Source organism: Sinocyclocheilus grahami, unplaced genomic scaffold (genome assembly GCF_001515645.1).
Source record: "Sinocyclocheilus grahami isolate Dianchi unplaced genomic scaffold, SAMN03320097.WGS_v1.1 scaffold288.1, whole genome shotgun sequence".
Classification (NCBI taxonomy): domain Eukaryota; kingdom Metazoa; phylum Chordata; class Actinopteri; order Cypriniformes; family Cyprinidae; genus Sinocyclocheilus; species Sinocyclocheilus grahami.
The window spans coordinates 1420160-1432051 of record NW_015505467.1 but is presented as its reverse complement, the minus strand read 5'-3'; the positions used below and the strand labels follow the sequence as shown (position 1 = coordinate 1432051).

Genomic DNA, 11892 nt, shown 5'->3' with positions numbered 1-11892 from the left:
CCCACCCCCCCCCCCCCTCCCAGTTTCCCCCCCTCTCTCTTGTCATAGGTCAATCCCAACAAATTTCTGCTCTCTGTGGTTCATGCAGGTACACAGCTGGCTGATGTTTTGGTGTTTATTCTTGATCTGTAGCTTGGGAGCAGTGGGTTGTCGCAGTTTCTCTCCAGCAGGCACTGCTTGTTCATACATTTTATTTTGTAATCACACTCCCTTCAATTTGTACTGGTGAATCACGCTCATGTGGATCCATACCATCACTCTAGATTATGTTGTTGAATTGGGCTTTTTGATTATATATATGTTGTTTAAGAATATTTTTGAGAACTCGATTGCATGGTCATGTCATGTGATCTCAGCATGGCAACTCCCATGATGGTGCATCTCACTTTATAGCATAAAACTGCTTTTAGTTTTAGTGCAAAAAGCCTTCAGTATTTCTCACACAAAGCCTTTCGCTTTGTTGCGGAAGGCAAACACCTGACTTCTGTTCCTTTGTTTGCCTTAATGAGGCCACAATAGTTTTGCTTTATCTCAGTGTAACAGGCAGCTCCATAAAACCCTCTCCCTTTAGAAAGCTTATTTCTGTGGGAAGGATTGCCTTCTTTTGTGCCATAGATGTTCAGTTTCTCAGGATAATTTTGTACTGCTTGTAAGTGTGGACAAACTCCGTAAACATAATATAAACACAAACCATGTTTTAGTATGGAAACATGCAGGCATACCATATTTGCATAGGTTCTTGCATTATGTAAACCCGTTGTTTTCCCAACACGCTTCCCTGTTTGTTAGTACCACCATTAGGATTGCGAATATCTCCATAGTTACTGGTCCCAAGTTCCCTCTAGGCGTGTGCAGTTCCACCAATCAGGATGGAGACAGGTGGTGTGTAATATTTATGCAGATCAGGTGCTTTGAACGCTGGGTAGGGAACTGAGTGTATAGTATAAACATACTGCACGTTTGCATGCATACAGTAAAACATCACAGGCCATAAAATTATGATAAGGTTCTAGGTTATTTGCTGCCTTTTGGCATAAATGTCAAAAGCATTCATTTGAAGATCTTAATTCTTTGTCAGGGACAGATGTAGCAAAAAAATGTTTTCATGTGTACGTTCACCATCAGGTCAGAAATTGGGACCTAAACCAGAACCAGTACTTGACGCTGTAATCATCTCCTCTTTGCATCTGTTGTAAATTTTTCAGTAGACTCTGTCACTGTGATAGCCCTCGCGTCACCCAGTCACCATGGGCACCAGGACTCCCAGTAAATTCCCCTTGTCAACCCCCCCCCCCCCTCCCAGTTTCCCCCCCTCTCTCTTGTCATAGGTCAATCCCAACAAATTTCTGCTCTCTGTGGTTCATGCAGGTACACAGCTGGCTGATGTTTTGGTGTTTATTCTTGATCTGTAGCTTGGGAGCAGTGGGTTGTCGCAGTTTCTCTCCAGCAGGCACTGCTTGTTCATACATTTTATTTTGTAATCACACTCCCTTCAATTTGTACTGGTGAATCACGCTCATGTGGATCCATACCATCACTCTAGATTATGTTGTTGAATTGGGCTTTTTGATTATATATATGTTGTTTAAGAATATTTTTGAGAACTCGATTGCATGGTCATGTCATGTGATCTCAGCATGGCAACTCCCATGATGGTGCATCTCACTTTATAGCATAAAACTGCTTTTAGTTTTAGTGCAAAAAGCCTTCAGTATTTCTCACACAAAGCCTTTCGCTTTGTTGCGGAAGGCAAACACCTGACTTCTGTTCCTTTGTTTGCCTTAATGAGGCCACAATAGTTTTGCTTTATCTTTTTTAACCATAAAGTCGAAATGTAATGACTTTAAAGAGTCCATAATTAATTTTTCTGTAAAAAAAAAAGAAAGAAATGCTGCTGTTAATTTAACTGACCTCATTTCAACCTTGCTTCAAATGAAAGTTCTGAGCTACTGATCTGACATATGGCAGTAGGACATATGGTGTGGAATGTGCTGGGCAAGTGCTAGAGGATGACTGCACAGAGAACAATTTCCAACACAAGTTATGACAGCCCTGTGATAAGGTGGGACTGACTGGCTAGCCATATTTCAGCATGCTCCAAGGACACTCCCTTTGGCTTGCAGGGCGTGAAACCCAACCCATTCTCAAAGGAGAGTCAATCACAAAGGGACTCCAAGCAAATAGTCCAGCCCTGACCAGTATCACATTACTTTCTAAAGACCTTGTAAAAAAAAAGAAAGGAAACTCTTACCTTTTCTCAGTCGTTAAACTTTGAAAACTGTTTGGATTTTTTTGATGTGTGTGAACAGGCGCACTTATGAGGCCCTGTGAGTTTTGGTGTGACTCCAAACACATGGAACTGGTTTTTCAATGGTGTGACGTGACATTTAAAGGGTGACGTAATTTCAGGCCTACTTTATATGATGTTACAAGCATTGGTGCGCAGATAAAAATCAGCTTCTCAGTTCTAAACAGGCCATAATGGAGATGTGTTGTGAGACTGTCTTTTTAAATAATACTGTATCTTTACCATAAATATTCTTGCTGAGGTTTGTAATTTCTCAGGTAGCAGCAAGTATTGAATTAACATAATTAACTAAATGAGCTTAATTGGATGAGTGTGGTTACTCTCAGGTAAACACAGATCCAGTGTGCTCATGGGTGACTTCATTCTCATGCACCCAGATAAGACATCTGTGCTGCTCAGTCAGGAAAGTCATTTCCCTAACATCTGTAGAAAGGCCCTGTCCCAGATTTGTCCCAGTATCTCCACTGATCTCTTTGAAGAAGTAGAACAAGATCAAGAATCCAGTGTAGTTTCCTCTCCAGAGGTTTTCTCTGTCCACCCCTCTCACACTGATTAATGAGCATATGCGTAATTTGGGTCACATTTTTCTGATAACCGAACACTTACCCTGGCCATTTCCTGTGAGCGCAATTCATCTAGACCTCCTCAGATATTTTTGAGTCCAGGCATTGCGGTCAGATCTGGCAACGAATGCTGCCTTTGTTGCAGTACATTAAGTGATCTTAAAATGTTTTATCTGAAGCTCCTTTTACTCACAGCATTCAGACCATATCGTTGAATGTTTTTTGTGTCTAGTCAACTGGATCGCTCAGTAAAAGTCCATAATGCTACTGAATTGCCAGGTTCATATGCTTAACAGTTGATGCACTTGTCCACCAGTCATGGATACACACTGGTACATTGTTTGCAGTTATGCACAGCTGCAGTATGTGTCTGAAATCCAAGACGGCTGCCTGGCTTCCCAATCAATGATTCAACTGACAGTGGTTTTGTATGAAGGCTTCATGTAAGGAAAGTTTCAAGGCATCATAACTTCATGATAATGATCTACAGCAAATTTAAGTGAGCTAGGGTTGCAAAGGAGCAGAAGATTTCTGGTAAACTTCTGGAAACTTTCCGAAAGTTTCCAAAAAGTCCTGGAACGTTTCCAAAAATTTTGAAAAGTTTCCAGAAATTTAGCAGAGATTTCCCACCCCTTTGCAACCCTGAACCAGGCAAATTTTAATGACTACACACCTCTTGGGTATAAATTCAATTTTAGTTTTTGTATGACAATATGAAGATTTTTTTTTTTTTAATCTTTCTATTTTTTTATAACTTTTTATTTATTGAATGATTAAAAAATAGCCTTCTGTGTTGACACAGTTTGGGTGACTTTATATAATTGAGTGGTTATATAAAAAGTGGCTATATATAATTAAGTCAATTCGTTATTCTCACCAGATTTTCATTTATTTTATCAAAAATACAATAAAAACAGTATATTATTACAATTTAAAATAACTGTTGAAATATCTTTTGAGATATATTTTACATTTGTAATTTATTCTTGTGATGACAGCTGAATTTTAAGCAGCTGTTACTACAGTCTTCAGTGTCACATGATTCTTCAGAAATCATTCTGAGATGCTGATTTATATGGTGGACTGATATGGTGCTCAAGCATCAATTAATGGTGTGGAAAGCGGTATACATTTTTGTGATTTTAAAATAAATGCTGTCGTTTTGAACTTTTTATTCATCAAAGCGACCGACCGACCGACAAATATTTTTTTGAAGGATTCTTTGATGAATAGAAAGTTCAAAACGACAGCAATTTTTTTTATTTTTTATAAATATTTTCTGATATCATAAATGTATACATTTTATATTTATAAATGTAGTTTAAAAAATATATATATTTAAATTTGCAGGGCTGGTCTTGACAAAGGTCTCCTTCAAGGAAAAATGTATTCGCAGCAGTTTAACCACAATTCCTCTAGCTGCAGTGGCTCATGGGATCAGTATTTTCATGCTCTGTGTGTCTGTCCCTTTATTGAACGAGGTTTTAGAGTAGCTTTATTTCAGATTTGTTGCAGTTTCACTTGGAGGTTTTCACAGACAGAAGTTTTCTCTATCCCCTTCTCCCCCTCTCTGCGTTTCTGAATTCCCACCTCCTCTTCTCGTGTCTTCCTCCTTCTCATTCCCGCTCTGCTGCAGTACCATTCTAAACCTCTTTGTCACTGCTCTGATCCATCTAGTCATTTCCTGACCCTCATCGTCTCACTCACACTGCTCTCATTAACAGCTAAGCTGTTCTATTTTTTCCCCCATTTTTTTCAGAACCTGTGTTGACTAGATCTCAATCTACATGTCTCAGAAGAGCTCCTGAGCCCTCTGAAGATGCAAATGTTTTCTGCCATACGAAATACCGTGTCTCCAGCAGCAACTTTCAGCAGTGGTCTGGATGAGGTAGGTAGGAATTCAAAATCCATTCTGACGGTCTTTCCTCTGGATAACGAGTGAGTTTTAATGAGAGTGAACGGGCCCACGTGTAACCAAAAACATATGTATCTCTATTTCTGTCACATTTGTGTTTCAAACTGAGCTACTGCTGTGATTCGCTCTAAATTCAGGCGCAGTCAGTAGTTTCTGCCTACTGATTGGCTGTTCAGTATTGTGTAAAGATTCACATGGCAAATTAATTTGTGTGTGTGTGTGAAGGATTTTAATACCAGTAAATTTTGACCTTGTGGGGAAATTTTTGAGGGCCCATGAGGAAACAAACTTATAAATCATACAGAATGAAGTTTTTTGAAAATCTAAAAATGCAGAAAGTTTCCTGTGAGGGGTAGGTGTAGGGTGATAGAAAATACAGTTTGTACAGTAAAAAAACCATTACGCCTATGGAATGTCCCCATAAAACATGGAAACACAACGTGTTTCTCATTTAGGGTCCTGGTTGTAGAGATTTATACATGCTAAAGCTGAGATAGAGAACACCTCTTAAAACCTTTTGACCATTATTATTATTATTATTATTATTATTAAGACAAAGAATAATGAAAATAACATTTGCATTTTATGTTATGTTTTTATTGTAGTGTTAGTATTTTATTTTATTTAGCATTCTGCGAAGTGTGACTTTTTTAAACGCGCAGATAAAGCAAGCCTTCAGACCTCATGGATTGTGGAGAATGCCATTGTTGTTGTCTTTGCTCATCCTTTAGACTTAACACACACACCACAGAAACTATAGCTTATACTCCCCACACACATTTTTGAGAGGAGACCGAGAGTATCTTTGTACCCATCTGTAATCACTGGTGCTTGCACACACATTTGGTTTAAGCCAATAGCTGTTATCTAAATGCTTAAGGCTGTGGGTCTCTTTATTGATTTGATAAAAATAGCTCTGCATATACAGTAGAGAGCAAGCTATGCAGTACTGCTACATTTCTTTATTTTAGGAAGCATTACATAAGATGCAACATGTACTGTATGATATTGCATAACACACAAAGCTCACATCCACATGCTGTTAATTAGCATCTTTAAGTGATGGCAGCTGAGTTCATTCTTTCGCATTATGTTTAGGCAGCCACATTATCGCAGCAAATCCAGCTTGAAAGTCTTTGATTTTCTAAAGATGACACAGTGCTGTTGCCAAGACAGCCTCTGAAATAGTGATGCACATTTAAAACAGACCGCAACTTAACTGTTCTCTGATGTTATTGTTAGTGCTTGGTTTGTTCTGTGCCAGTATTTCTTCTCACAGGATATTTATTTATATATACTTTTATTTACATGTACTATATACTTGTCGGTTCAGATTTATTTAGACTGTACACTTAATTTTTTTAATACTTTTTTTTTTTTTTTTTTAAATCAGCCTTTTCTGTGTTTATATGCAGGTTGTCAGTGTCTAAATGCTACCGTGCAGTTTTCCATGTTTGGTTGAATTCGGCATCCACTCCACCACTCATGATGGTTTAGTCCTGCTGTGAGAGCACAACAATGACATCCATGGTTGCCAATGGGACTCGAGGTGGCCAGTCACTGGTCCCGAAAGGAGTGGACCCTGAAACATGCATGATCGTGTTCAAAAACCACTGGGCACAGGTATGTAATATTTTTTTCTATTATCATCTTTCCTCATGTGCTGTTTTTAAATGCCATTTCTCTACTGTTTAAAGTATGCATGATACTACTGTTGGCAAAATAGAAAAACTTGCTCAATGCTCATTGTGGGGAATTAACATAAACCGTTACTACCTGCTTTACAACCTGCTTGATACTTGTTATTTGTTGTGGATATATATATACTTTTTTTCCTCATCCTCAAATGAATTCGTTTTTCAATGAAAAGATTAACTTTCAAAAAGTGTTGTTTCACCTCAGGTGTACAAACCAAATCTTATATGAGTAGTGTTATTTTCTGTTTATTATGTATGAAGTTTATTTTATATAAAAAAATAAATTATGAAACAAACTAATAATTTACAAATAAAATATATTTACATATTATATATGATAAAATATTATGTTTCTGATCATTAAAATAAGTACATTTTGTAAGCTTTTAAAATCCTGAACTGACCCTAGAACCGACTATCCCATTGGTGTTACATTGTGAATAAGGCTCTGGACCTCTTCTGTTGATTCAGCAGAATGCTCCAGAACATAGAGGCATTGTTTGGGTACAGAAGATGAGTTCAGGCCATTAGATAAACTCTAAAGACAGAAATTAGGATAGTTTTCTGAAAGCAAACTAGTATTATTTTTAACTTATCCAACTAAGTACTAAAATATTCTAAAAATCTGAGATGCCGTTAACACTTTCACTCTTTCAACCCTTCCTGCTTAGTTTGCATTGATGAATGGTACACTTTGTTAAGAGCAATATGCCATTTGGCCTTGCTTGCACTTCCTCTTCCTGGAGCCTTCAGGTTATTCCTTCTGCTCTGGTAATAACCAAATCTCAGTTTGATACACCCTTGACTGGGAGTTTTGTCATGATGGAATAAATCAGCACCAGGACAGAGGGCTCATTGTTGCAGTTGTTTCAGTTACTAATTTGCATGAAATAGATCATATGTAATCCTGGAGCACAAAACCAGTCATAAGTAGCACAGGTATATTATAGCAATAGCCAACAATACATTGTATGGGTCAAAATTATAAATTTTTCTTTTATGCCAAAAATCATTAGGATATTAAGTAAAGATCATGTTCCATGAAGATATTTTGTACATTTCCTACCATAAATATATCAAAACTTAATTTTTGATTCGTAATATGCATTGCTAAGAACTTCATTGGGAAAACTTTAAAGGTGATTTTCTAAATATTTAGATTTTTTTGCACCCTCAGATTCCAGATTTTCAAATAGTTGTAACCAAACAAACTATACACCAATGGAAAGCTTATTTATTCAGCTTTCAGATGATGTATAAATCTCAATAAAAAAAATTGACCCTTATGACTGGTTTTGTGGTCCAGGGTCACATACGTTCCTACTACATCACAATAGCCCAGTGTAAATATTTATTAATTTTTTATAATTAAATTTTTGTTGTAATTATTATTTTTTACATTTGTTTTTATTTTTTTATATTTGTATTTACATTTTTTGAAAGTTATTTATAAAGTAATTTTTAGTGACTTCATACTGTAAAGAGAAAACGTTTTGCTATAGTGGGATAAAATCCCTTTGGCTATTCTCTCCAGTGTGAATGACCTCTGATCTCTTGACATTTTCTCAGGTGGTGAAGATTCTAGAGAAGCATGACCCATTGCGCAGTAATGTTGGTGGTCTTGGTGGGGGTGGAGGACTCGGCAGCTTCCGTTTCGGTCCAGTCCCTGGCGATGAGGCCAGCGCTGTGCAGAACTATGTAGAACACATGCTCTTCCTCCTCATGGAGGAGGAGTGTGGTCAAAATGGAGCCATGGGGCCCATCCTGGAGTTTGTGGTGATGGAGAACGTGTTGGAGAGACTGTTTATCTGGAGCCTGAGGCGAGAGTTCACAGATGATATGAAATTAGAGCAACTGAAGATGTATGAGATGCTGATCGGTCAAGCCAGGCAGCCATTACTTCATCATAAACCAGTGCTCAAGCCTTTGATGATGCTCTTGTCGTCCTGCTCCGGCTCCCCATCGGGTCCAAGCTCCTCTGCTGTGGAGACAGAGCTTGTGCTGCTCCTGAACCAGCTGTGCTGTGTTCTGGCTAAAGACCCTTCAGTCCTGGAGCTTTTTTTCCATACGAGTGAGGACCAAGGAGCTGCTAATTTCCTTATCTTCTCCCTACTCATCCCTTTCATACACAGGGAAGGGTCAGTCGGACAGCAGGCCAGAGATGCGCTTCTGCTTATCATGGCTCTTTCCGCTGAGAACCATGTTGTGGCTAAACACATCGCAGAGAATACCTATTTCTGTCCGGTATGAGTCTATTATAGTATATCTTCCTCTTTTATTTATACTCTTTCTCTATTTATCTTTCTCTTTTTTTTCAACCTACTTGGATTCTGTACTTGGATTACCAAAGTTCCTGGAGCATTGGGCTTACTTTATTGCTGTGCATTGCTTAAATTACTATCTAATTAAATAGTCTTTATAGATCATGATGCTTTCTGAAGTGTTGAGTGCATAAAACAGAATTTCTATTTGACTTACATTCCCATTTCACCTGTTTAAAATACTGTATTGAATCCCAGTGTATTTTAATATGGTACCATTATATAGGTTCATATTGGATATTTAATTTTGCATGCCTATTAGCCCTATTTTTACATTTAGGTTACTTTGCCATCATATTGCGTTTACATGAAGTTAATCTTTGAAAAAATAAAAACATTTAATAACACTGCTAAATGTAATCTTTAGTAAACCAACTTATGTTAAATGGGACAGAACAAACTAAACGGGAATTGAATGTACAACTGATGTACATCATCATCATTATATGAACTAGCAAACCCTGAAGAAATATGACTTTTATAGCCTCCAGTTATAATGATCACGAATAACACTTTTGAGTAATCTTATCTGGCTGTTTATGAAATTGAAATGAAATCCACAGTCAGTGAAGCCAACAGGACAGTTAAACTGGTTAAATCTTTAGTGAATGCATGGATTGTTTCTGAATATGATCAAATTTTCCTTTCAAATATGTGCCACCGTGGGCATCCAGCAGCACAGTATGTGCTTATGTAAAGTCATTAGAGATAATTGCATAATCTGTTACACCATGGATGAGTACCCTTCTTACTGAGATGACATCACCCTCAGCTTCAATAGAGTCTGATTCTCAACCTTACATGCACTCTCAGCCCTCTCTGACCTAACATTCATCTGCCAGTGAATAAAGCCAGGAAGCATGTAACTAAAGATTGTTGTGCTATTACATAATGATTGTCTTTATTGAAGTGTTCACAAGTGTATTTTGAATTAATTGGTTAATTTTATTTATTTATTTTTTGATAGGTTTTGGCTACAGGTCTGAGTGGGCTTTACTCATCTTTGCCTACCAAGTTAGATGTACCCAGTGAAGAGTGGCACTGTCTGCACCGTGAGGACTGGCAGCAGCTGCCTGCTCTTGTGCAATTTCTTAACTCCTTGGAGTTCTGCAATGCTGTCATACAGGTGTGTGTGCTAGTGCTACTTCATTTCTACTGCACTTGTGTTTTATCTATAGCACGACGTGTCCAGTCCAGCTCCTAGAGGGCCACTTTCTTAAAGAGTTTAGCTCCTGTACACCTGCCAGGATGTTTCTGGTGATCCTGAAGACCTTAATTGGGTTGTTCAGGTGTGTTTAATTTGGACTATAGCTAAATTCTGCTGGACAGTGTCCCTCCAGAAACAGGATTGGACACCCCTGGTTTATGGCAAACAATGTATCATTTTACAATCACATGCAAACTTCCTCTGCTTGTTTTGCAAACGTTCTTCTAGACGTCTTATGTCAGGAGACAAAGGTTGAGCTATAAATAAACATTATTGTAGTATCCTTATCTTTATATGCCCAGTAGATGAAAGGAAGTAAAAATACATTTAGGCAGTGTGAAATCATTTAATTTTTGCTTTGCTTTGTGTGTAGGTGGCCCATCCTTCCATCAGAGACCAGCTGGTTGGCTACATTCATAATGGTTTTCTGGTCCCTGTTCTAGCACCAGCATTACACAAGGTTAGTGGGCCATAAGCCGTTTTCTTCCTAGATCTGAAAGCTGATATCAGTAAGATTTGATTTTAAGCAACTTTTTCAAATGTTTTTTTTTTTTGTAGTTGACACTTGAAGAGGTGATGACCACAACAGCATATCTGGACCTCTTCATACGCAGCGTTTCTGAACCTGCATTGCTGCACACCTTCCTAAGCTTCATCCTGCTCCATCGCCATGACAATGTACACATTTTGGACACACTAGTCAGCCGCATCAACACTCCCTTTCAGGTAACCACAATTTCATCCTGACTGGCAGCCAATTACATTAAAAAAGCAGTACTTACTTGAGAACAGGCCAGTGCTGAACTAGTGCTGGGTGATACAAAATAAAATTGGGGAATACTGTTAATGTTGTGATAATGTTAAAAGTTTAGGTTAGTTTTCAGAAGACAATGAGCCAGTTTCACTTTCCTTTTTGGCCACATCAAAGGGATGGTTCAACTGCTTTTAAACTCTTCTGTGCATATTTATGTGTGTGCACTGTGAAGAGCATCACGGGTTTCAATTTACACCGTGTTTTTATTTCGAGTTTTTGGTTTACACAACCTTATAGAATCATAGAGTTCTGCACACTTGCAAATCCTATCACTATATCCAGCAAAGTGTAAACATTAGAGCCTGTCACCGATATATCGGTATCGGCGAATATGCCTCCGATCCGCACCAAATTCGGGGGCTCTCTTCAGCTCGAGGAACCCTCTTGAACACGAATCGAGTGTACGTCTCGAGGCCCTCTTTCGAATGAGACCACCGCCGCGTTGATAGCCCCCGGGGTTCGGGAGTTACGGGTGGTTATAATGTGGGGTCTGGCATCGACCGATCTAGCGATCCCGGGGGGCTACCGATGCGCGGAGGGTGGCGTTTCGAGAGGGCTCCTCGAGCTGAAGGGATCCCCCGAATTTGGTGGAGATCCGCCGGCGAGTTCGCGAGATAGTGACACCAGTCAACACTTTCACTTCAGTAAGGAGGTTTCTTGTTCAGGCAGTATGCATGCGTTGACTTATTCGACCATAAGTGCCCTGCGAAGTGGACTTCACATGAAATTCCGCCATGATTCCAGTTCCAAGGGAACGTACACGTTACATTCAAAGGGCATTAAAGTGCACGAGACGTGAATTTATATTGTATTTATTTACAGAGTTAGGGGAGAGCGGGGCACAAAGTAACACTTTCTGACTTTCTCAGTTTGTGTAAATCCACATGGGGTTCAGAATATTTATATATTTTTTTTATCCACGGTAATTTTACACTTGTCTAGTACAAATATGTCGCTTTGTTTCATAATTACAGTGTATAGGTTTTTCTTTATTTACCCTCAAAAAATGGAAGTGAAATGTGACAACATGCCCCGTAGGTGGAACACATTGTAACATCTGAGGGGCA

The 11892-nt window shown here is 38.6% G+C and overlaps 1 protein-coding gene across 3 annotated transcripts in view; it reads left to right on the top strand.

The window, feature by feature from the left end:
* Nucleotides 1-11892, top strand: part of fhip1aa (FHF complex subunit HOOK interacting protein 1Aa) — a 24391-nt gene that overhangs the window by 3137 nt on the left and 9362 nt on the right. The window contains exons 2-7 of one of the 3 annotated variants that reach the window (XM_016292581.1): nucleotides 4631-4759; nucleotides 6202-6409; nucleotides 8053-8727; nucleotides 9772-9930; nucleotides 10385-10471; nucleotides 10570-10737. In XM_016292581.1, the coding sequence (XP_016148067.1) occupies nucleotides 6305-6409; nucleotides 8053-8727; nucleotides 9772-9930; nucleotides 10385-10471; nucleotides 10570-10737 (1194 nt within the window). In that variant the 5' untranslated portion in view covers nucleotides 4631-4759; nucleotides 6202-6304. Of the gene's footprint in view, nucleotides 1-4630; nucleotides 4764-6201; nucleotides 6410-8052; nucleotides 8728-9771; nucleotides 9931-10384; nucleotides 10472-10569; nucleotides 10738-11892 lie in introns of all 3 variants that reach the window. The other 2 variants (XM_016292582.1, XM_016292583.1) reach the window with 2 other exon arrangements.